The sequence below is a fragment of the Oncorhynchus nerka genome, linkage group LG7 (assembly GCF_034236695.1).
Source record: "Oncorhynchus nerka isolate Pitt River linkage group LG7, Oner_Uvic_2.0, whole genome shotgun sequence".
NCBI classification, from domain to species: domain Eukaryota; kingdom Metazoa; phylum Chordata; class Actinopteri; order Salmoniformes; family Salmonidae; genus Oncorhynchus; species Oncorhynchus nerka.
This window is the reverse complement of record NC_088402.1, coordinates 38,482,322-38,506,193: the sequence shown is the minus strand read 5'-3', so window position 1 is coordinate 38,506,193 and position 23,872 is coordinate 38,482,322. Positions and strand designations below refer to the sequence as shown.

Here is a 23,872-nt window from a genome sequence, read left to right as displayed (position 1 = left end):
ACAGGAGTTTCCTTGTTAGAAAAAGCTAAGAGTGCGCAGTCATAGCACTGTGGGGGAATCTGAATTTGACACAGAATTTAAGATATTTATATATTTTAGGGTAATTTACAATACGTGAGGATTCAAAATGTATTTTGTCGTAGTTTTGCTCTTGTTTGGGACACTTTCAACGGTGAACAGTGGTAAGAATGATTTTACTTCTAGAAAATGTGTCACAAGTTAAAGTAAAAGCTCTTGGCAAAGCCGTATATAGCCTACATTATTTATCAAATCAATAATAAACTTAAAAAGCCATTTTCAGTGACTAGCCTATTATATTAGTGGACTGAAGTTCATGTTTTGATATGCTGCACCTTAAATATAAAAAATAGGATTATTCACCGACTTTCAAAATATAAATGTTTTTTAATGTTATGTTCATGTTATTGATGACGACTCCAACTTTCTGTTTAATGGTAGGCTAGTTCTGTCAGCCCTTATATTGTGATGCTTCTTTGTTGCCGCTGACAAGTTCCATTGATTGCACACCTGAGAAAATGTTTTTTACCCAGCAACATGATAAGACAGTTTGATTGGTTGGAACTGCCAGTTGTCAGGTGATAAGGCTATATACACTCAGCAAAAATATAAAGACAACATGTAAAGTGCACAAAAAGGTTATTATTCAAAAATGTTGACACAAATGTGTTTACATCCCTGTTAGTGAGCATTACTACTTTGCCAAGATAATCCAGCTACCTGACAGATCGGGCATATCTAGAAGCTGATTAAACAGCACGATCATTACACAGGTCTACCTGGTGCTGGGGACAATAAAAGGCCACTCTATAATGTGCAGCTTTGTCACACAACACAATGCCACAGATGTCTCACGTTTTGAGGGTACAATTGGCATGCTGACTGCAGGACTGTCCACCAGAGCTGTTGCCAGAGAATTTCATGTTATTTTCTCGACCAAAAGCCGCCTCCAACGTCGTTTTAGAAAATGATGACAGTACGTCCAACCGGCCTCACAACCCGCAGACCCTGTGTATTATTATATATATTTTTATTTTACCTTTGTTTAACTAGGCAAGTCAGTTAAGAACAAATTCTTATTTAAAAATATATATATATATTTCACCTTTATTTAACCAGGTAGGCTAGTTGAGAACAAGTTCTCATTTGCAACTGCGACCTGGCCAAGATAAAGCATAGCAGTGTGAACAGACAACACAGAGTTACACATGGAGTAAACAATTAACAAGTCAATAACACAGTAGAAAAAAAGGGGGAGTCTATATACAATGTGTGCAAAAGGCATGAGGAGGTAGGCGAATAATTACAATTTTGCAGATTAACACTGGAGTGATAAATGATCAGATGATCATGTACAGGTAGAGATATTGGTGTGCAAAAGAGCAGAAAAGTAAATAAATAAAAACAGTATGGGGATGAGGTAGGTGAAAATGGGTGGGCTATTTACCAATAGACTATGTACAGCTGCAGCGATCGGTTAGCTGCTCAGATAGCTGATGTTTGAAGTTGGTGAGGGAGATAAAAGTCTCCAACTTCAGCGATTTTTGCAATTCGTTCCAGTCACAGGCAGCAGAGTACTGGAACGAAAGACGGCCAAATGAGGTGTTGGCTTTAGGGATGATCAGTGAGATACACCTGCTGGAGCGCGTGCTACGGATGGGTGTTGCCATCGTGACCAGTGAACTGAGATAAGGCGGAGCTTTACCTAGCATGGACTTGTAGATGACCTGGAGCCAGTGGGTCTGGCGACGAATATGTATCGAGGGCCAGCCGACTAGAGCATACAAGTCGCAGTGGTGGGTGGTATAAGGTGCTTTAGTGACAAAACGGATGGCACTGTGATAGACTGCATCCAGTTTGCTGAGTAGAGTGTTGGAAGCCATTTTGTAGATGACATCGCCAAAGTCGAGGATCGGTAGGATAGTCAGTTTTACTAGGGTAAGCTTGGCGGCGTGAGTGAAGGAGGCTTTGTTGCGGAATAGAAAGCCGACTCTTGATTTGATTTTCGATTGGAGATGTTTGATGTGAGTTTGGAAGGAGAGTTTGCAGTCTAGCCAGACACCTAGGTACTTATAGATGTCCACATATTCAAGGTCGGAACCATCCAGGGTGGTGATGCTAGTCGGGCATGCGGGTGCAGGCAGCGATCGGTTGAAAAGCATGCATTTGGTTTTCCTAGCGTTTAAGAGCAGTTGGAGGCCACGGAAGGAGTGTTGTATGGCATTGAAGCTCGTTTGGAGGTTAGATAGCACAGTGTCCAATGACGGGCCGAAAGTATATAGAATGGTGTCGTCTGCGTAGAGGTGGATCAGGGAATCGCCCGCAGCAAGAGCAACATCATTGATATATACAGAGAAAAGAGTCGGCCCGAGAATTGAACCCTGTGGCACCCCCATAGAGACTGCCAGAGGACCGGACAGCATGCCCTCCGATTTGACACACTGAACTCTGTCTGCAAAGTAATTGGTGAACCAGGCAAGGCAGTCATCCGAAAAACCGAGGCTACTGAGTCTGCCGTTAAGAATATGGTGATTGACAGAGTCGAAAGCCTTGGCAAGGTCGATGAAGACTGCTGCACAGTACTGTCTTTTATCGATGGCGGTTATGATATCGTTTAGTTCCTTGAGTGTGGCTGAGGTGCACCCGTGACCGGCTCGGAAACCAGATTGCACAGCGGAGAAGGTACGGTGGGATTCGAGATGGTCAGTGACCTGTTTGTTGACCTGGCTTTCGAAGACCTTAGATAGGCAGGGCAGGATGGATATAGGTCTGTAACAGTTTGGGTCCAGGGTGTCTCCCCCTTTGAAGAGGGGGATGACTGCGGAAGCTTTCCAATCCTTGGGGATCTCAGACGATATGAGAGGTTGAACAGGCTGGTAATAGGGGTTGCGACAATGGCGGCGGATAGTTTCAGAAATAGTGGGTCCAGATTGTCAAGCCCAGCTGATTTGTACAGGTCCAGGTTTTGCAGCTCTTTCAGAACATCTGCTATCTGGATTTGGGTAAAGGAGAACCTGGAGAGGCTTGGGCGAGGAGCTGCGGGGGGGTGGAGCTGTTGGCCGAGGTTGGAGTAGCCAGGCGGAAGGCATGGCCAGCCGTTGAGAAATGCTTATTGAAGTTTTCGATAATCATGGATTTATCGGTGGTGACCGTGTTACCTAGCCTCAGTGCAGTGGGCAGCTGGGAGGAGGTGCTCTTGTTCTCCATGGACTTCACAGTGTCCCAGAACTTTTTGGAGTTGGAGCTACAGGATGCAAACTTCTGCCTGAAGAAGCTGGCCTTAGCTTTCCTGACTGACTGCGTGTATTGGTTCCTGACTTCCCTGAACAGTTGCATATCACGGGGACTATTCGATGCTATTGCAGTCCGCCACAGGATGTTTTTGTGCTGGTCGAGGGCAGTCAGCTCTGGAGTGAACCAAGGGCTGTATCTGTTCTTAGTTCTGCATTTTTTGAACGGAGCATGCTTATCTAAAATGGTAAGGAAGTTACTTTTAAAGAATGACCAGGCATCCTCAACTGACGGGATGAGGTCAATGTCCTTCCAGGATACCCGGTCCAGGTCGATTAGAAAGGCCTGCTCACAGAAGTGTTTTAGGGAGCGTTTGACAGTGATGAGGGGTGGTCGTTTGACTGCGGCTCCGTAGCGGATACAGGCAATGAGGCAGTGATCGCTGAGATCCTGGTTGAAGACAGCGGAGGTGTATTTGGAGGGCCAGTTGGTCAGGATGACATCTATGAGGGTGCCCTTGTTTACAGAGTTAGGGTTGTACCTGGTGGGTTCCTTGATGATTTGTGTGAGATTGAGGGCATCTAGCTTAGATTGTAGGACTGCCGGGGTGTTAAGCATATCCCAGTTTAGGTCACCTAACAGAACAAACTCTGAAGCTAGATGGGGGGCGATCAATTCACAAATGGTGTCCAGGGCACAGCTGGGAGCTGAGGGGGGTCGGTAGCAGGCGGCAACAGTGAGAGACTTATTTCTGGAGAGAGTAATTTTCAAAATTAGTAGTTCGAACTGTTTGGGTATGGACATGGAATGTATGACATTACTTTTCAGGCTATCTCTGCAGTAGACTGCAACTCCTCCCCCTTTGGCAGTTCTATCTTGACGGAAGATGTTATAGTTGGGTATGGAAATCTCAGAATTTTTGGTGGCCTTCCTGAGCCAGGATTCAGACACAGCAAGGACATCAGGGTTAGCAGAGTGTGCTAAAGCAGTGAGTAAAACAAACTTAGGGAGGAGGCTTCTGATGTTGACATGCATGAAACCAAGGCTTTTTCGATCACAGAAGTCAACAAATGAGGGTGCCTGGGGACATGCAGGGCCTGGGTTTACCTCCACATCACCCGCGGAACAGAGAAGGAGTAGTATGAGGGTGCGGCTAAAGGCTATCAAAACTGGTCGCCTAGAGCGTTGGGGACAGAGAATAAGAGGAGCAGGTTTCTGGGCATGGTAGAATATATTCAGGGCATAATGCGCAGACAGGGGTATGGTGGGGTGCGGGTACAGCGGAGGTAAGCCCAGGCACTGGGTGATGATGAGAGAGGTTGTATCTCTGGACATGCTGGTTGTAATGGGTGAGGTCACCGCATGTGTGGGAAGTGGGACAAAGGAGTTATCAGGGGTATGAAGAGTGGAACTAGGGGCTCAATTGTGAACTAAAACAATGATAACTAACCTGAACAACAGTATACAAGGCATATTGACATTTGAGAGAGACATACAGCGAGGCATACAGTAATCACAGGTGTTCAATTGGGAAAGCTAGCTAAAACAGTTGGTGAGACAACAACAGCTAATCAGCTAGCACAACAACAGCAGGTAAAATGGCGTTGACTAGGCAACGGGGCCAACAGATTACATTTACATTACATTTAAGTCATTTAGCAGACGCTCTTATCCAGAGCGACTTACAAATTGGTGCTTTCACCTTATGACATCCAGTGGAACAGCCACTTTACAATAGTGCATCTAAGTCTTTTAAGGGGGGGGGGGTGAGAAGGATTACTTTATCCTATCCTAGGTATTCCTTAAAGAGGTGGGGTTTCAGGTGTCTCCGGAAGGTGGTGATTGACTCCGCTGTCCTGGCGTCGTGAGGGAGTTTGTTCCACCATTGGGGGGCCAGAGCAGCGAACAGTTTTGACTGGGCTGAGCGGGAACTGTACTTCCTCAGTGGTAGGGAGGCGAGCAGGCCAGAGGTGGCCTGAGGTCAGAGGTGGAGTACCGTGATTAATGGACAGTCCAGCGTGCATCAGCTATGTAGCCAAGAGATCAGTGTCCAGGGGGCAGCGGTGGATGGGGCAGGGAAGCTGGACTGGCGAGTGTTAAAAAAATAAAATAACAATGACTAAATAGCTTGTAGCTAGTTAGCTGGTTAGCTTCTGGAGGTTCTTGAGTGTGTTCTAAAAATTAAAAATAATAGCGATTACGTATCACATTGGGTGAGGCAGGTTTCCCGAAGGTATAAACAAATTAAAAAATTAAAAATAGATAGAAAGTAAATATGGGTCCAGTGAGTGTTTGGGACGCGGCGATTCAGACGGTTAGCAGGCCTGTGCTAACAAGCTAACAGTTCGTAGGCCCGGGCTAAACAAGGTAGCAGTTAGCGGACCGGAGCTAGACAAGCTAGCAGTTAGCAGGCCGAATTAGCAAGCAGGGAGATAGCAAGGGCTAGAGAGTTAGCCTTTGGGGGACGTCGCGATGGGGTGAGTCTGTTTACAATGGCAGCCTAGGAACAGTGGGTTAACTACCTTGTTCAGGGGCAGATCAACATATTTTTTACCTTGTCAGCTCAGGGATTTGATCTAGCAACCTTTCGGTTACTGGCCCAACACTCTAACCACTAGGCACATGCCGCCCCAGGTAGGTAGCTATGGGGTTATGGTATGGGCAGGCATACGCTACGGATAACAAACACAATTGTATTTTATCGATGGCAATTTGAATGCACAGAGATACCGTGACGAGATCCTGATGCCCATGGTCGTGCAATTCATCTGCCGCCATCACCTCATGGATCTCAAGGATCTGTACACAATTCTTGGATGCTGAATGTGTCCCAGTTCTTCCATAGCATGCATACTCACCAGACATGTTTGGGATGCTCTGGATCGAAGTGTAAAACAGCGTGTTGCAGTTCCCGCCAATATCCAGCAACTTTGCACAGCCATTGAAGAGGAGTGGGACAATATTCCACAGGCCACAATCACCAGCTTGATCAACTCTATGCAAAGGACATGTGTCGCGTTGCATGAGGCAAATGGTGGTCACACCAGATACTGACTGGTTTTATGATCTATGCCCCTACCTTTAAAAAAAAAAAAAGTATCTGTGACCAACAGATGCATTTTTGTATTCTCAGTCATGTGAAATCCATAGATTAGGGCCTAATACATTTATTTTAGATTGATTGATTTCCTTATATGAACTGTAACTCAGTCAAATCTTTGAAATTGTTGCATGTTGCATTTATATTTTTATTCAGTATAGCATGACTGGCACATAAAAGTGCTTTTTCTCAATTGAGTCTTCTTTAGTATCTTTTAAAATAACAAATGAGTCTAATACATCATTTAACTATACAAAGTTTCAATAAAATATCAGATTGATTGATTCGGTAGCCTAGATTTCATACCAAGACAATGGCTATGATGTTACTATTATCTAGACCTTTTTTTAGAATTCCCTTCACTTTCTTTCTTTTACATACGTCTCTACTAAGGAGTTGTGTCTAACCCATTTGCTCCCCTTTGTAACCATTAGAGACATTGTCGCTGAGCTACATCTACACGGCCCTCTCAAAGCCAGTTGAATTGCCTGGTATCCATGAGTTCACTGCCATGGGCCTGATGAATAACAGACAGATCGATTACTATGACAGTGTGGATAAAAAGAAGATTCCCAAACAGGACTGGATGAGGGAGAAGCTGCCAGCAGACTACTGGGAAAAAGGCACTCAGTCACGCAAAAGCAAGGAGCAGTGGTTCAAAGTCAACGTCGACATCCTGATGAACCGCATGAGGCACAACAACACTGGTGAGAAACCACTCTTGCATTTGTATCACTCTACATAGCCTACCGTAGATATTTTACTGAAACTCTAAGATAATGGATGAACTTCTAAGTATAATGCCAAAAAATAAATTAAAGACGACTTGACCATACCATAGGTAAGTCATTCCCTCTCCTATTCTACTTGTTTTTCCTTTCAGGTGTCCATATCCTTCAGTGGAGGCATGGCTGTGAGATTGACAAACAGCCAGACGGCACATTGAAATTCATAAAGGGCACTGACCAATACAGCTACGATGGTGATGACTTCCTGGCCTTTGACGATGCCACTATGCAGTGGGTGGCCCCAGTTGATCAAGCTCTGCCGACTAAGAGGAAGTGGGACGGGGTGCAGATCCTCAACCAGTACACCAAGGGCTACCTGGAGAAGGAGTGTGTAGACTGGCTGTCCAAATTCATGGCATATGGGGACAAAGAGGCTAATAAGCACTGTGAGTATTTTTAAAAACAAGCTAACATTTGAATGGTGATCTGAACTTCAAATAGTGTACATGTGGAATACAGAATTGGCATATTTGTACATGTGAAATCAGAATGAAACACTCATGTTCTCTGTTTCTTCCCTCTTTAGCACCTCCAAAGGTCTATGCATTTGCTAAAAAAGCCAAAATTGCAGGACATATTCGACTGACCTGCATGGCCACAGGTTTCTATCCCAAAGATGTACTAATGCATATTAAGAAGAATGGAGTCCAATTGACCAAACAAGATGGAGTGCAGTCTGACGGAGTCTTACCCAATGATGAAGAGAGCTACCAGATCAGGATGAGTGTGCAGATTCCAGAGGCAGACAAGGAAACTTATGAATGCTTTGTCAACCATAGAACGTTGAAGGAGCCAATTGTGGTCAAATGGGGTAAAGTAGTCCTTATATTTAATAAACCGGTGCTGTATATATTTTTAACAAACACGTTATTAGCTGTTATCAATTGTGGTAAAATCAGACGTTTATGAGTCTCTTATGAGGTCATGAATGCAGATGATTAAAATGTGATTCCTGTTTTTTTCAAGCTCATTGTATAAGATGTTATTGTTAATGGTGAATATGTCCTCTTATCTTGTCTTCCATGCAGATGGAAAATGCTGTGATTGTAGCCAAGGCACAGTTGCTGTCATTGTTGCTGTTGTTGTTGCGGTGGTCCTCCTGTTAGCCATGGTTACCTTACTTTTGGTTCTTTGGAGGACAGGCACAATATGTAAGTTTCTCACATTGTGAATTAATTTCAAGTCTGTTTCTTTTTCTTCTTATTGTTGTTCTGTGAGATCAACTGAAGCGATTATGGTCATTTCTGAAGAGAGTAGGCATATTGCAACCTTTTTTGACATCAGGGCATGACTTTAATTAATCTCAAGTCAGGAGGTCAAACAAAGTATTGTACCCACGTGTTTCTTCCCACTGTTTCTGATACTCATTTCATAAAATCCTGTTATATTTTGCATTAACATCTTGCACCGTTGTTTTAGGTGCTGGTCAAACAGGAGCTCTAATGCCTACTGGGAATCAGGCACCTCTGAATGGTACTGTTGATACAATGTCATTTTCCTTTCTTTAACATTTACATCTATATCAGTAGCACAGCAACACCAAAGATCTGGTAAGGATGTGTATAATGATGGGCCATTTTATGAGAGTTAATTGTAATGATTGAATTATGTCTTGTGAGGATTAATGACAGACCCCTTAATCCTTGTTTTTACACATCAATCATGGTTATTAATCACATACTGATGAGTAGTTTGGCCCCATATTGTCTACTTGTTGTTTTGGACAATGGCGATCAGTATAAAGCTAAATGTTAATCAAACAGACTTAACTATGGACTTGCAGAGTTATTCTTTTCAAATGACTCTGTTACTTTTTGGCAATGGGAATGGAGCGGCCATTTTGAAGACTGGTCATATTATGTTTTACAGTTGTTAAAAGCAGAGAAGGCTCCAATTTATTTTCACGCAACAGAGTGTAGTTCATAATTACAATTAAGAATGATTGACTGAGAACATTGATTCCTGGTATTATAAAAAAATGCCTTCATGGAGTTTTAACAGTGAGTTTTACAAGGAACAATACAACAGGGCCTGTCATGTTTGCTTTTCGGTGCAAAGGTTGCTTTAATCACCTTTATCACAAGTCATGTGCTTTATAGACTTGTAAAATGAGGACTGTGTGTCATAGTCAATAAAAGGTTTAAAAAGGGAACACCTAAAGAATAACTAGCAGTTAGACACTGTGAACAATTTGGGGAACAAGATGACAAATAAATTCTAACTAACTAAAGAATAATCTGTACTGAATAGGAGTATTATGACACTGACGTTAAATTTAAAGTCACATCTTCTAGGCGGATATTTTTCGAATCAGTCAAATTAGGAAGTTAATTAAATTCCTACTTTTTAAATTGCCCATTGTGTGCTATGAGGATTTTTCAGTTAATTAATTTAATTTCAATTGGGAATATGCATGCCTATAGATGACCAATGATCATCACTGAATACTGTATTTCTGTATCTAACTAATTGATTATATTCTATTTTAGTGACAAAAGATGTTGCTAGCAGCACTTCCTCTGACTCTGGTAATGTTCTTCAAATGTATTGCCAGTTATTTTATCTTATATTACTTACATAGACAGTGAATGCAACTGAAACTATGGAAGTGTTGATGTTAGTTCTGCTGTTCCAGGTCAAGGCAGCAATGAACGTCTAGAGAGGGAGACAATGCTGACAAATGGAGGTAATATAATTGATCCTTTTTGACATTTCGTTAGATGATCTAACACAATCATGGCCTCCCGATCACATTCTTGAAAGTTCCAGTTTTTTTCTGGTGTTAATTGTTGTTGTATGTAATATTACGTATCTGAGCACTTAACGGATTGGGCGCCAGCAGCCATACAATCCTGCATCCAACTACTGGCGCTTGCCCAATGACAGTACAAACCACATACAGTATATTAACCAACATCCCCCTAACATCATTTGAAAAATTAACATGAATTTCTGGCATTAATATAAAATACGGCTTCATTGTGTTTTCTGAAGGCAAAAACAATACAACAAGGCCTGTCATGTTGACTTTTCAGTGTAAAGGTTGCTTTCATCACCTGTATCACAAATCATGTGGTATAATTATACACTTGTAACATGAGAGGAGGACTGAGTCATAATCAAGAACAGGCTTCTCAAGGAGTTAAAAGCCATTAGACACTGTGAACAACATGACAAATGAATTCTAACTAACTAATGAATGATCTGTACGGAGTAGGAATATTATGATACTGAAGTGAAATGTAAAAAGGTAGGAAAGTAAATAGAACATATTTTAGAAGTCACATCTATCTACCAGGGTAGTTTTCAGTTCAGTCAAATCAGGAAGTGAATATAAACTATGAACTAGAAATAGCCCATTGTTTGTGATGAGTATTTTTCAGTTCATTAATCTAATTTCAATTGGTAATATGCATGCCTATAGACGACCAATGATGATAACTGTATATCTGCTTCTAGCTAAAGATTGATTATCTTTTCCCAGTGACAGAGGACGCTAGCAGCACTTCCTCTGACTCAGGTAATGTTATTCAAAAGTATTGCCAGTTATTTTATCTTATATTACTTACATAGACAGTGAATGCAACTGAAACTATGGAAGTGCTGATGTTAGTTCTGCTGTTCCAGGTCAAGGCAGCAATGAACGTCTAGAGAGGGAGACAATGCTGACAAATGGAGGTAATATAATTGATCCTTTTTGACATTTCATCCTTTTTGACATTTCGTTAGATGATCTAACACAATCATGGCCTCCCGATCACATTCTTGAAAGTTCCTGTTTTTTTCTGGTGTTAATTGTTGTTGTATGTAATATTACGTATCTGAACACTTAACGGATTGGGCGCCAGCAGCCATACAATCCTGCATCCAACTACTGGCGCTTGCCCAATGACAGTACAAACCACATACAGTATATTAACCAACATCCCCCTAACATCATTTGAAAAATTAACATGAATTTCTGGCATTAATATAAAATACGGTTTCATTGTGTTTTCTGAAGGCAAGAACAATACAACAAGGCCTGTCATGTTGACTTTTCAGTGTAAAGGTTGCTTTCATCACCTTTATCACAAATCATGTGGTATAATTATACACTTGTAACATGAGAGGAGGACTGAGTCATATTCAAGAACAGGCTTCTCAAGGAGTTAAAAGCCATTAGACACTGTGAACAACATGACAAATTAATTCTAACTAACTAATGAATGATCTGTACGCAGTAGGAATATTATGATACTGAAGTGAAATGTAAAAAGGTAGGAAAGTAAATAGAACATATTTTAGAAGTCACATCTATCTACCAGGGTAGTTTTCAGTTCAGTCAAATCAGGAAGTGAATATAAACTATGAACTAGAAATAGCCCATTTGTAACGGCGTTCGTCTGTCTCCTCCTCTGATGAAGAGGAAGAACAAGGATCGGACCAAAATGCAGCGTGGTGGTTACTCATGTTCTTTAATGAAGAATAGCGATACATGAAATAACTCAAATAAACAAAAACAACAAACGAAGCGCGAAAACCTATTACAGCCTGTCTGGTGCTAACTAACACAGAGACAGGAACAATCACCCACAAAATACACAGCGAAATCCCGGCTACCTAAATATGGTTCCCAATCAGAGACAACGAGAATCACCTGACTCTGATTGAGAACCGCCTCAGGCAGCCAAACCTAAGCTACACCCATACTCAGCCGCAATCCCAATTCCTATAAAACCCCAATATGAAACACAACAAATAAACCCATGTCACACCCTGGCCTGACCAAATATATAACGAAAACACAAAATACTATGACCAAGGCGTGACACCATTGTTTGTGATGAGTATTTTTCAGTTCATTAATCTAATTTCAATTGGTAATATGCATGCCTATAGACGACCAATGATGATAACTGTATATCTGCTTCTAGCTAAAGATTGATTATCTTTTCCCAGTGACAACAGAGGACGCTAGCAGCACTTCCTCTGACTCAGGTAATGTTATTCAAAAGTATTGCCAGTTATTTTATCTTATATTACTTACATAGACAGTGAATGCAACTGAAACTATGGAAGTGCTGATGTTAGTTCTGCTAGAGAGTGAGGTAATGCTGACAAATGAAGGTAATATAATTAGTCCTTTAAAAAAGTAATATATATATTTATATATATATATATATACAGTACCAGTCAAAAGTTTGGACACACCTACTCATTCAAGTGTTTTTCTTTATTTTTACTATTTTCTACATTATAGAATAATAGTGAAGACATCAAAACTATGAGATAACACATATGGAATCATGTAGTAACCAAAACAGTAGCCATTCCAGGTGACTACCTCATGAAGCTGGTTGAGAGAATGCCAAGAATGTGCAAAGGGTGGCTACTTTGAAGAATCTAAAATATATTTTGATTAGTTAACACTTTTCTGGTTACTACATGATTCCATATGTGATATTTCATAGTTTTGATGTTGTCACTATTATTTTACAATGTAGAAAATAGTAAAAAATAAAGAAAAACCCTTGAATGAGTAGGTGTGTCTAAACTTTTGACTGGTACTGTATATATAATGTAATACAATCTCATTCTTGAAAGTTACTGTTTTTATCTGGTATTAGTTGTTGTTGAGTGTATTATTATGTATCTGAGCACTCCAGCCATACCACCCTGCATCCAACTAGGCTACTGGTGCCTGCTCATTGACAGTACAACCCATATTAACTAACATGCCATTTGCCAGTACAACCCATATATTAACTAACATTCCCATTAACAGTACAAACCATATTAACTAACATGCTCATTGACAGTACAAACACATGTTAACTAACATGCCCATTGACAGTACAATCCATATTAACTAACATGTCCAGTGAAAGTACAACCCATATATTAACTAACATTGTTTTACAAATATCAGCATCATGAGACTACATGGACATGTAACACCAGTGATTTAAAGTACTTAAGTAAATATACTTTAAAGTACTACTTAAGTCATTTTTGTGATATCTGTACTTTACTATTTATATTTTTGACAACTTTATACTTTTACTCCACTACATTCCTAATTAAAATAATGTACTTTTTACTCCATACATTTTCCCTGACACCCGAAAGTACTTGTTACATTATGAATGCTAAGCAGGACAGGAAAATGGTCTAATTTACACACTTACCAAGAGAACATCCCTGGTCATCCCTACTGCCTCTTATCTGGCAGAGTCACTAAACACAAATACTTTGTTTGTAAATTATGTCTGAGGGTTGGAGCATGCCCCTGGCTATCCTTAAAAAAAATATTTTAAAAATTGTGCTGGGTGGGTTTGTTAATAATAGGAATTTGAAATGATTTATACTTTAACTTTTGATACTTAAGTATATTTTAGCAATTACATTTACTTTTGATACTTAAGTATATTTAAAACCAAATACTTTTAGACTTTTACTCAAGTAGGATTTTACTGGGTGACTTTACTTTTACTTCAGTCATTTTCTATTAAGGTATCTTTACTTTTACTCAAGTATGACGATTGGGTACGTTTTCCACCACTGTGTAATACTAACTGCTCCATTAATATGTTTGCTTAGGTGTAATTCTTAGTTATCTAAATTATTGTACACTTAACAAAAATATACTGTAAACGCAACATGTAAAGTGCTGGTCCCATGTTTCATGAGCTGACATTTTCCTTACTCACAAAAATATCATTTTTCTCAAACGTTGTGCACAATGTGCTTACATCCCTGATAGTGACAATTTTATCCTTTGTCAAGATAATCCATTCACCTGACAGGTGTGGCATATCAAGAAGTGGATGAAACAGCATGATAATTTCACAGGTGGACCTTGTGCTGGGGACAATAAAAATCCACTCTAAAATGTGCAGTTTTGTCACACAACACAATGCCACAGATGTCTCAAGTTTTGAGGGGGCGTGCTATATTGGCATGCCGAGTTCAGGAATGTCCACCAGAGCTGTTGTCAGAGAATTGAATGTTAATTTCTTTACCATAAGCCACCTCCAACGTTGTTTTAGAGAATTTGGCAGTACGTCCAAACGTTTTCACAGCCGCAGATCACATGTATGGCATCGTGCGCCCCTGCCCAGTCATGTGAAATCCATAGATTAGGGCCAAATGTTTTTATTTTTATTTCAACTGACTGATTTTCTTATATGAACTTTAACTCAGAAAAATATTTTAAATTGTTCCATGTTGCATTTATATTTTTGTTCAGTATATTATTGTCATTAGCATTCATACTGTTAGTGCAGCTGTAGCCGGAGTATAAAAAGCAAGCACCCATTCCCATAATGACTATCTCTCTCTATTCTTTCAGCCATTGGGGAGTGACTGACAACGCATTCAAATCCAGCAAAGAACGTGTGATTTTGTTTTGTAATAATCAGCAAATATTGTCAATCTAGATGTTTTCATTCCCATGCATTGATCATTTTGATCAGGTTGGCTTGGATATGAAATACTTATTTATTGACTTTTTGATATTTTGAATATCATAGTGGAATTCTTTGTTTGATTAAAATGTACCAAATTATTTTTCAACAAACGGATTGACCATTTTAATTTATTGGTATTGGAACCATTAGTCTATTTGTATTGCACAGTAGATTAAAATTATTGATTATTTTAAACTAGAAACCAATCTTTGCACGCACAGAAACACACACAGAAACACTTACACACACACACTGAACTGTTTTTTAAATAGGTTTTTTTTAAAATGGAAAGTATAATAAATTAATAATTAATAAAGGACTGCTTTGATGAACCAATGTGAATGCCTCAGTAGCACTTATGTGTTCAACAATGCATTCCACATTTGACTGTTTCATGTTTCTTCTGTTCTTTTGAGTCATTACAATAATAAAATATACCAATGAATAAAGGTAAGATTATGCGCATATTGCATGAAGTAGGCCTAGCTACAATTACAGTTTACACAACAAACCAAACTTGTTTTACCACGTTCCATGCAGAAAGACTGGCGTTCACCTGATAGAGAAAGCGAAGGTGCACTGTTGTCGGACTGCATCTCACGTGGAAATTTGACCCAGAATTTATTTACACTAGCCCTATTATTATTATTTTCGCGCCATTCAACATTCATGTGAGCATTCAAAATGTATTTTGTCGCACGTTTGTTCCTTTTTGGGACACTTTCGACAGTGGACTGTGGGTAAGAATATGTATTTATCTGTAATGTTGCTAAAAGTGAAAGTAAAATGTTGTTTTGGCCAAGTTGCTACGTTTTCTTTTCGTTTTCATGTGGACAAATTATTATTATAGAGGCACATTTCAAGGATTTATGTTCAATTGTGTCATGTGAAAATGGAATGTTTTGTTAAGTTATTTATTATTCTGTTATATCGTTATTCTGAATGAGTTACTTACTTAGTAACTACAATTTAGTTCTTAAAACAGTATAGGTAATTAGGCTACAATGTTTATCTTTTACCTGTTGCTGCCAAGTTCCATTGACTGTACCTGATTGTACACCTGTGAAAACCATCTAATCTGGCAACATAAATGGACAGTTTGATTGGTTGGAAATGCTATAGCGCGATTAGCCTATAGTGTCTAATTTCGTTGATCCAGGATCAGTTTTAGTTTGGTCTCTTTCAATAACCATTGTAGGCAAAGTGGTGAACAAATATGTAAGGATTATTAAAGGACAACTCAACCCAAAAACTATATTTTGGAATTTGTTCCATTGTTGACATAGTTTCAAAAGGTTTTGCTTGTCAGTGATCAAGTTTTCAAGATATGTAACTTTCAAAATACAGAAATCATTGCCATATGATGCATGTAAAAAACTTGATTGCTGACCAGCAGAACGTTTTGAGACTATGTTAACAATGAACTAATGAAACAAATACCAAAATATAGTTTTGGGGTAGAATTTTCATTCAAAAACAGCAAATGCATTTGTATCACTCTACATAGCCTACTGTAGCTATTTTAGTAAATCTTCTAAGTACAATGCAAAGGACAATTTACTTGACTCTAAGAACAATACCATACCATAGGTAAGTCATTCCCTCACTTCTTCTACTTGTTTTTCTTCTCATATGTCCATCTTCTTATGTGGAAGCATGGCTGTAAGATTGACCAACAGAGTGATGGCACATTGAAATTCATATACGGCACTGACCAATATTAGCTACGATGGTGATGACTTCCTGGCCTTTGACGATGCCACTATGCAGTGGGTGGCCCCAGTTGATCAAGCTCTGCAGACTAAGAGGAAGTGGGACGGGGTGCAGATCCTCAACCAGTACACGAAGGGCTACCTGGAGAAGGAGTGTGTGGACTGGGTTTCTAAATTCATGGCATATGGGGAAAAAGTATTCAGTAGAGCTGACTGTGAGTACTTATGAAAGAGGCTAATAAGGACTGAGTATTTAAACAAACAAGCTAACAATTGAATGGTGATCTGAACTTCAAATAGTGTAAATGTGGATAACAGAAAAGGCATATTTGTACATGTGAAATCATAAATAAAACACTCATGTTCTCTATTTATTCCCTCTTTAGCCCCTCCAAAGATCTATGTTTAATATGTAAGTTTCATACAATTATTGTTTTATAACAATGTGTTTATGTAATTTGACACACATTGATATTATTGTAGAGAGAAGGCATTTGTCTAAAACTTCTATGCTCCTTCTTCTCCCAGCACTCCCGGCGCAGAACCTGCAATTCCCCAAAATCGACCACATTTCTGCAACGTTCACCTGTGGGCCACAGCTCTTCAAGGCCAACCTCTGCCGCTGTTATGCCATGACCAACGGGGTAAAGACCCATAAGGTAAGCATGGCTGGATTTTATGCCATAGTCAGGTCTCAATTCAATCCGTAGCGTTGAAGATTAAAGGCAATGTTCCCGCAGTTACAGAGACTGCATTCACTGTAAACACTGCATATGTGAGCTCAATTGGAAATTACCTTTAAAGGGGCAATCAGCAGTTGAAACAATAACAAAGCATTTTCCCAGACTCTGTTTTGTTAAAAAGCTGAAGGATTGGGCTGGTGAAATGTAGCTAACCACTCTGAAAATCATAAACAGAGCTATGGATGCAAAGACTGACCATCCATGATGTCAAAATTAAAGTTTTAATCATGTTTTGAGGCTACATGCTGTTTGTTTACATTTACTTTGTATACAAGTATAATTTGTGTTCTGAGGAGGTACGACAGTTGAAGTAAGCTCATGAGGCATTTACAAGTTATATTCTTGAAGAATCAATTGGTATACAGTGCATTCGGAAAAGTATTCAGACCCTTTCCCTTTTTCCACATTTTGTTACGTTACAGCCTTATTCTAAGATGGATAAAACATATTTTTTTCTCATAAATCTACACACAATACCCCATAATGACAAAGCAAAAACAGGTTTTTATAAATGTTTGCAAATTCATAAAAAATATAAAACAGAAATACCTTATTTAGATGAATATTTAGACCTTTTCCTATGAAAGAGCTCAGGTGCATCCTGTGCATCCTGTTTCCATTGATTATCCTTGAGATGTTTCTACAACTTGATTGGAGTTCACCTGTGGTAAATTCAATTGATTGGACATGATTGGAAAAGCACACACCTGTCTATATAAAGGCCCCACAGTTGACAGTGCATGTCAGAGCAAAACCAAGCCATGAGGTCGAAGGAATTGTCTGTGGCCCCCCGAGACAGGAATAAGTCAAAGCACAGATCTGGGGAAGGGTACCAAAAAATGTCTGCAGCATTGGTGGTCCTCAATAACAGAGTGGCCTCCATCATTCTTAAATGGAAGAAGTTTGGAACCACCGAGACTCTCCTAGAACTGGCCGCCTGGCCAAACTGAGCAATCTGGGGAGAAGGGACATGGTCAGGGAGGTGACCAAGAACACGATGGTCACTCTGACAGAGTTCCTATGTGGAGATGCGAAAACCTTTCAGAAGGACAACAATAAAGACTCTCAGACCTTGAGAAACAAGATTCTCTGGTCTGGTGAAACCAAGTTTGAACTCTTTGGCCTGAATGTCAGGCGTCACTTCTGTTGGAAACCTGGCACCATCCCTACGGTGAAGCATGGTGGTGGCAGCATCATGCTGTGGGGATGTTTTTCAGTGGCAGGGACTGGGAGACCAGTCAGGATCGAGGGAAAGATGAACGGAGCAAAGTACAGAGATATCCTTGATGAAAACCTGCTCCATAGCACCCAGGACCTCAGACTGGGATGAAGTTTCACCTTCCAACAGGACAATGACCCTAAGCACACAGCCAAGACAAACCAGGAGTGGCTTCGGGACAAGTCTCAATGTCCTTGAGTGGCCCAGCCAGAGCCCGGACTTGAACCCAATTGAACATATGGAGAGACCTGAAAATAGCTATGCAGCGACACTCTCCATCCAACCTGACAGATCTTGAGAGGATCTGTAGAGAAGAATGGTAGAAACTCCCCAAATACAGGTGTGCCAAGCTTGTAGCGTCATACCCAAGAAGACTTGAGGCTGTAATCGCTGCCAAAGGTGCTTCAACAAAGTACTGAGTAAAAGGTCTGAATAATTATGTCAAATTATTTATTTTTAATACATTTTCAAACATTTCTATGGCCTGTTTTTGCTTTGTCATTATGGAGTATTGTGTGTAGATTGATGTAAAAAAACAATTTAATTAATTTTAGAATAAGTCTGTAACATAAAAAAGTTTGGAAAAGTCAAGGGGTCTGACTACTTCCATTGATTATCCTTGAGATGTTTCTACAACTTGATTAATTTATAAGACCAAAAATGTGTGTAGCAACTGCAGATTGTCCCTTTAAATATGAACCGCTCTATAACGCTGATATTCTGTGCTACGCATTGAATTGAGCCCTTAGTGTTCGTGTTTAAAACGTGTCTAATAATGCTTTGCACTTTCCAAATATTTTTTTTTCCTTCCAGAACAAATCACATGGTAAACTTGATAACATGTGAATCTTAGGTTTTACATCAACACATTAAATAATGAGTACGTTTATATGCGCACTAATGGTTTGATAATGGCAGTTGGCCGCATATGGTCATGTAAACACATTACTCTGCTTATTTTAATTGTCATAAGGTCATAATCGAAGTAAGCATACGCCAATTAAAACACCTGGTTTTCTGAGCAATATTTAAAAGTATTAGGACATGTAAATGGCTTAATTGGTGTTCCAGCTGTGTATCTGCGCATGTGCAGACAGAGCTTGTGAGAATCTGGCAACCCATCATTACGCACACCCGGCAACCATCATTACGCATTCCTGCGCCTCATCAGACATACCTGGACTTCATCACTTCCCTGATTACTCCTCCTTTATCTACACTCCATTGTATTCACCCCTCAGGCAGTATTTGTTATGTTTTACATGCTAGACATGTCCCTTGTTTTGTATCGTTCCATGGTCTTTGTAATTAAACTCATTAACTTCACTTGCTTCCAGCCTCCCTGCGTCCATGTTATACATGCACACAAAAAGCTTATTTCTCTCAAATCCTGTGCACAAATTTGTTTACATCCCTGTTAGTGAGTATTTCTCTTTTGCCAAGATAACCTGTCCACCTGACAGGTGTAGCATATCAAGAAGCTGACTAAACAGCATGATCATTACACAGGTGCTATCTAGAAGAAAAAGAAACGCACACCTATTAAGACGAGGTGCTGGCTAACGGAGTAGAACACTTGAAAATAAAAGAAAGCTGCACACTCTAGGAGCTCAGATGCAAAAATGTAATTACCAACATTTAGACAGCCAAGCTGTCTTCATCAGGGTATAATCACAAACACTGTGGGATGACTTGTTTATATAGTGTCAAGACACAGGTGTTTGTAATCATGGCCAAGAGTGGCCTAATATTATTGGTTAATAATCAAATATTAAAATGTCATACAAAGAACAGCATACAAACAACAAATGGATAGCATATGATCATAGATTAAGTTGACTACACAAGCTTACAAACAATTACAATGGCAAAGTCACAATAATCACAAGAATGGCTTCAGATCAAAGTCTACGTTGAGACCGAAGGGCGCAAGGGTCTTTAAATTACACAGGTGCACCTTCTGCCGGGGACAATAAAAGGCCAATCTAAAATGCCACAGATGTCTCAAGTTTTCAGAGAGTGTACAATTGGCATGCTGACTGCAGGAATGTCCAACAGAGAATTGAATGTTAATTTCTTTACCAATGTCATTGTAGAGAATTTGGCAGTACAACCAACCATCCCCACAACCGCAGACCACGTGTGTGTGTGTGTGTGTGTGGGGGGGTTTGTGGGGGAAAATTAATTCGGATTGGCTGGTCCTGGAACCCCAGTGAGTGGCCTGGCTCCCAAGTGGGTGGGCCTAAGCCCTCCTAGACCCATCCATGGCTGCGCCCCTGCCCAGTCATGTGAAATCCATAGATTAGTGCCTAATGATTTATTTGAACTGACTGATTTCCTTCTATGAACTGTAACTCAATAAAATCTCTGAAATTGTTGCATTTACATCAATACTTTAGTTAAGTGTATAGTTTTCACAAATCAAAGTCTACACAAAAATAACATGGTCACTGTGGTAAAACGTTTATTTTGATTGCCGATTTTCTGCATTTATCTAAATCCCACCAGTAGCCTGATTTCAGAATTGTGCATGTAAACAGGATTATTAGGGAAATTGTTCTTCTTGCAAAGCATGTAAATGTTTTAAACAAACTATTATATGAACCTGTCTATCCACAGTAATTGCATTAATGTGTGCAGGTAACTGTGCTCAATGTTACCACCTTCTGAAATGTAAATTGAAAATTACTACAGTAAAAAAAAGCCTAATCCAGGAAGCACAGACATCCCAGTACCGTTATTGTTATTTGTTGTTATTCTTAAAATGAATGAATGTTTTCAATATTGGCCAGGACGTAAATACTGTACAAGGACATTAATGCCATCTACACATCTTTGAGATTAAATTAATTCATACTCACCTTCACACTTGCTTTTTCTTTGACCATAGGGCGAATTCAACGAAAACCCAGTGTTGCTTAGCAACCGGATGTCATTGACAGAGTACACTGTGACCATCTTGGCTTTGTATGATAGGGGTCCACCAGTAAGACTGCCTCTCTTCTCCCCTCTATTCTCCCCAGTTGTTAGTTGTGGAGAGCTGTATGGTACAGTGGTACTGAAGGAGGAAGACTGTGTCGTGGTAATTGTTTGTATTACTAAATGATGAGAGTTATAAACCACACACAAGTCAGAGTTATATTTAAACTTTTACTTGAGAAAGGAGTATCCCATAGCCAGATAGCATTAGCTATACATTATCGTTCAGTTTGGTCTCTAAGACGAGGTTCCAATCTCGTTCTTTGTACTTCATAGTACCAAAACATTACCTCATCCAATGGCATATATCAATTGTCAATTCTAGATACTCCCATCTCAAATACACCCCCTCCTGGACAAGCTCAATGAGGGGAGTGAGCCTCGAGGTCATATACTATGAAAGATAAGTTCAACATCAGAGGGGTAATACAATGGTTCCAGACACTGCCATACACCTCCCCCCAATGGAAAAAGGAGGGAGTGACTGGCGTACAGACATTGTGGAGCCCTTCACATGGTTTAACAGATACATTCACATATGAAGACAATGTTCAATTCTGACTTCTCCCTTTCTGATATTCTGCATATTACCAGACATGAAAAAGACAAGCCTGACCTCTCCCCTCTCTGGGCCCCAAGTGACTTTTCCCTAGAGAAGAAAGGAAAAGTGCAACTGCCAACAGTATAGTCCAAAAGAATACATTCTAATGACAAGTATCTCACATAAGCATATTATGAAAGTAAATAAAACATCTTATTTATCTATGTTACCTTACTAATTCTGATTCAGCTACGACAACTGATGGCCAGATAGTTGCTAGTCCAACATATTAATCTACTCTACTGTACTGTACTGTATTGCTCTTCTGTATTGCTGTCCTGAGCTGCTTTTCTTTATCCTAGGAATTTAATAATAGGATTTAGTGGAAAAATGTCATTTTCATTGACTCATTTTCCCGCAGACGTCAGTTAGGGTTTTGAGGTGCTAAAAAGAGTCACTGGCAGGGAATTCGTAACACTTATTGCCACCTTTACATCCAACCTATGCAGCTATCTCATTTGGTTACACTCTCTATGAACTACCTGTGTGCAACACATTATGAATGTTTTTAGGATGCGATTTAGATGGAAAATGTATGTCATGTGTATTCTCTTTTAAATGACTCACCCTTTGTGTCTAATCCAGAGACGGTCCCAGAGCATCTCAACCTGAGGAGCAGTGAAGTCTCCACAGAGAGCTTCAGGGTCACCTGGGAACACTCAGGCCAAGACGTGCTCCTTTACAGACTGTTCTGGATCCCAACCAGAGGGGGAGACACTAAAGAAGTCTGTCTGTCAGGTTTTCTGTCTGTATGTTGATCTTGGTCTGTTAGTTAACCTCTTCCAAGCCAGTCTTCAATGCGTTTTCCCTGTTGCTTACTGAATCTCTCTCTCTCTCTCTTTTTTATTTTCTCCCTCCCTCTCTCTCTGCATAGGTGAAGATGCCGATGAATGGTAACATGAACACCTACATTGAATACAAGGAGGCAAGTTTGAAAGTGACACCATGACCATCAAAGTGTCAACAGGTAAACTACAGGATATATAGCTAATGTAACCGCTCTCAAAAGACTTTGTAATTGCACTTTTGCACATTGAGCATAACAGGGTCAATGTAGTTGATTATAGTTGAGTATGTATAGTATAGTGATACTATTGGGTAACGTTTAGGTGGAAAAAGACTTGGGTTTACCAAAAAATTATACAAAAAAGACAGCAGAGTTTACAAAAATATTACATGAGGAACAATTTAGAAATAACTTGAAATGGGAATTTTTATGTTTGTGCTTTTCTGATAACTAATTTCTGTGTTTGTGCAAGTGACTGATTTAACGAATCCTCACCTATCAGTATCTGCAATTTGGCAGTACACCCAGACCTTGTTTTGAGAAAGAACAAAATATATCTCAGTTTCAAGGTCTCAGTTTAGAGAGAAGAAGCCTCGTGAGGTGTTGGTCTGCCACATGTTATGAACCAGTATTGGTCGGTGACATGAATGAAACAAAACGGTAATGATTAATTATGCTAAATCATACAAATATAATTTGTCTGTGTATAGCCGTATATAAGACAACTGCTGGAACTGTCCAGGAAGAGCTTGTGATTGACTTGTGTATTATGGTGCCGTTACACCCTGATCTGTTTCACCTGTCTTTGTGCTTGTCTCCACACCCACCAGGTGTCTCCCATCTCCCCTCATTATCCCCTGTGTATTTATACCTGTGTTCTCTGTTTGTCAATTTGTTTTGTACTTCAAGCCTACCAGCTGTTTACCCGTTGCGCCTGTCTTATCTATAGTTCCTGTTTTCCCGGTTTTGACCATTCTGCCTGCTCTGACCCTGCCTGCCGTCCTGTACCTTGCCCCACTACACTGGATTATTGACCTCTGCCTGCCCTGAGACTGTCTGCCGTTCTGTACCTTTTGGACACTCTGGATTACTGACCTTTGCCTGCCCTTGACCTGTCATTTTGCCTGGCCCCTGTTCTAGTAATAAAATGTTGTTACTTCGACACTGTCTGGGTCTTCCCTAAAACGTGGTAGGTGCATTGAGTTGGTTGGAACCTCTCCAGCACACTTACAATAAATTATGA

At 39.9% G+C, this 23,872-nt stretch overlaps 1 protein-coding gene and 1 long non-coding RNA gene across 4 annotated transcripts; both read left to right on the top strand.

Moving 5' to 3' along the window:
- LOC115131590 (class I histocompatibility antigen, F10 alpha chain-like) lies at positions 1 to 14,924 on the top strand. 2 transcript variants are annotated; one of them, XM_065020477.1, is made up of 12 exons: positions 1 to 182; positions 6,784 to 7,056; positions 7,233 to 7,523; positions 7,664 to 7,948; positions 8,166 to 8,288; positions 8,557 to 8,610; positions 9,627 to 9,665; positions 9,773 to 9,823; positions 10,628 to 10,657; positions 10,765 to 10,815; positions 12,079 to 12,117; positions 14,471 to 14,924. In XM_065020477.1, the coding sequence occupies exons 1-12, from the start codon at positions 128 to 130 to the stop codon at positions 14,482 to 14,484; spliced, it is 1,305 nt and encodes a 434-aa protein (XP_064876549.1). In that variant the 5' UTR covers positions 1 to 127; the 3' UTR covers positions 14,485 to 14,924. The 2 variants fall into 2 exon arrangements, with proteins under 2 accessions (XP_064876549.1, XP_029519273.1); XM_029663413.2 differs by having other exon boundaries at positions 10,622 to 10,657.
- A 1,910-nt stretch (positions 14,925 to 16,834) lies between these two features.
- Positions 16,835 to 23,872, top strand: LOC115131591 (uncharacterized). Of its 2 annotated transcripts, XR_003863979.2 has the most exons (4): positions 16,835 to 16,959; positions 21,286 to 21,344; positions 22,428 to 22,591; positions 22,717 to 23,872. It is a non-coding gene; the product is annotated as an uncharacterized LOC115131591 (long non-coding RNA). The 2 variants fall into 2 exon arrangements; XR_003863978.2 differs by lacking the exon at positions 21,286 to 21,344.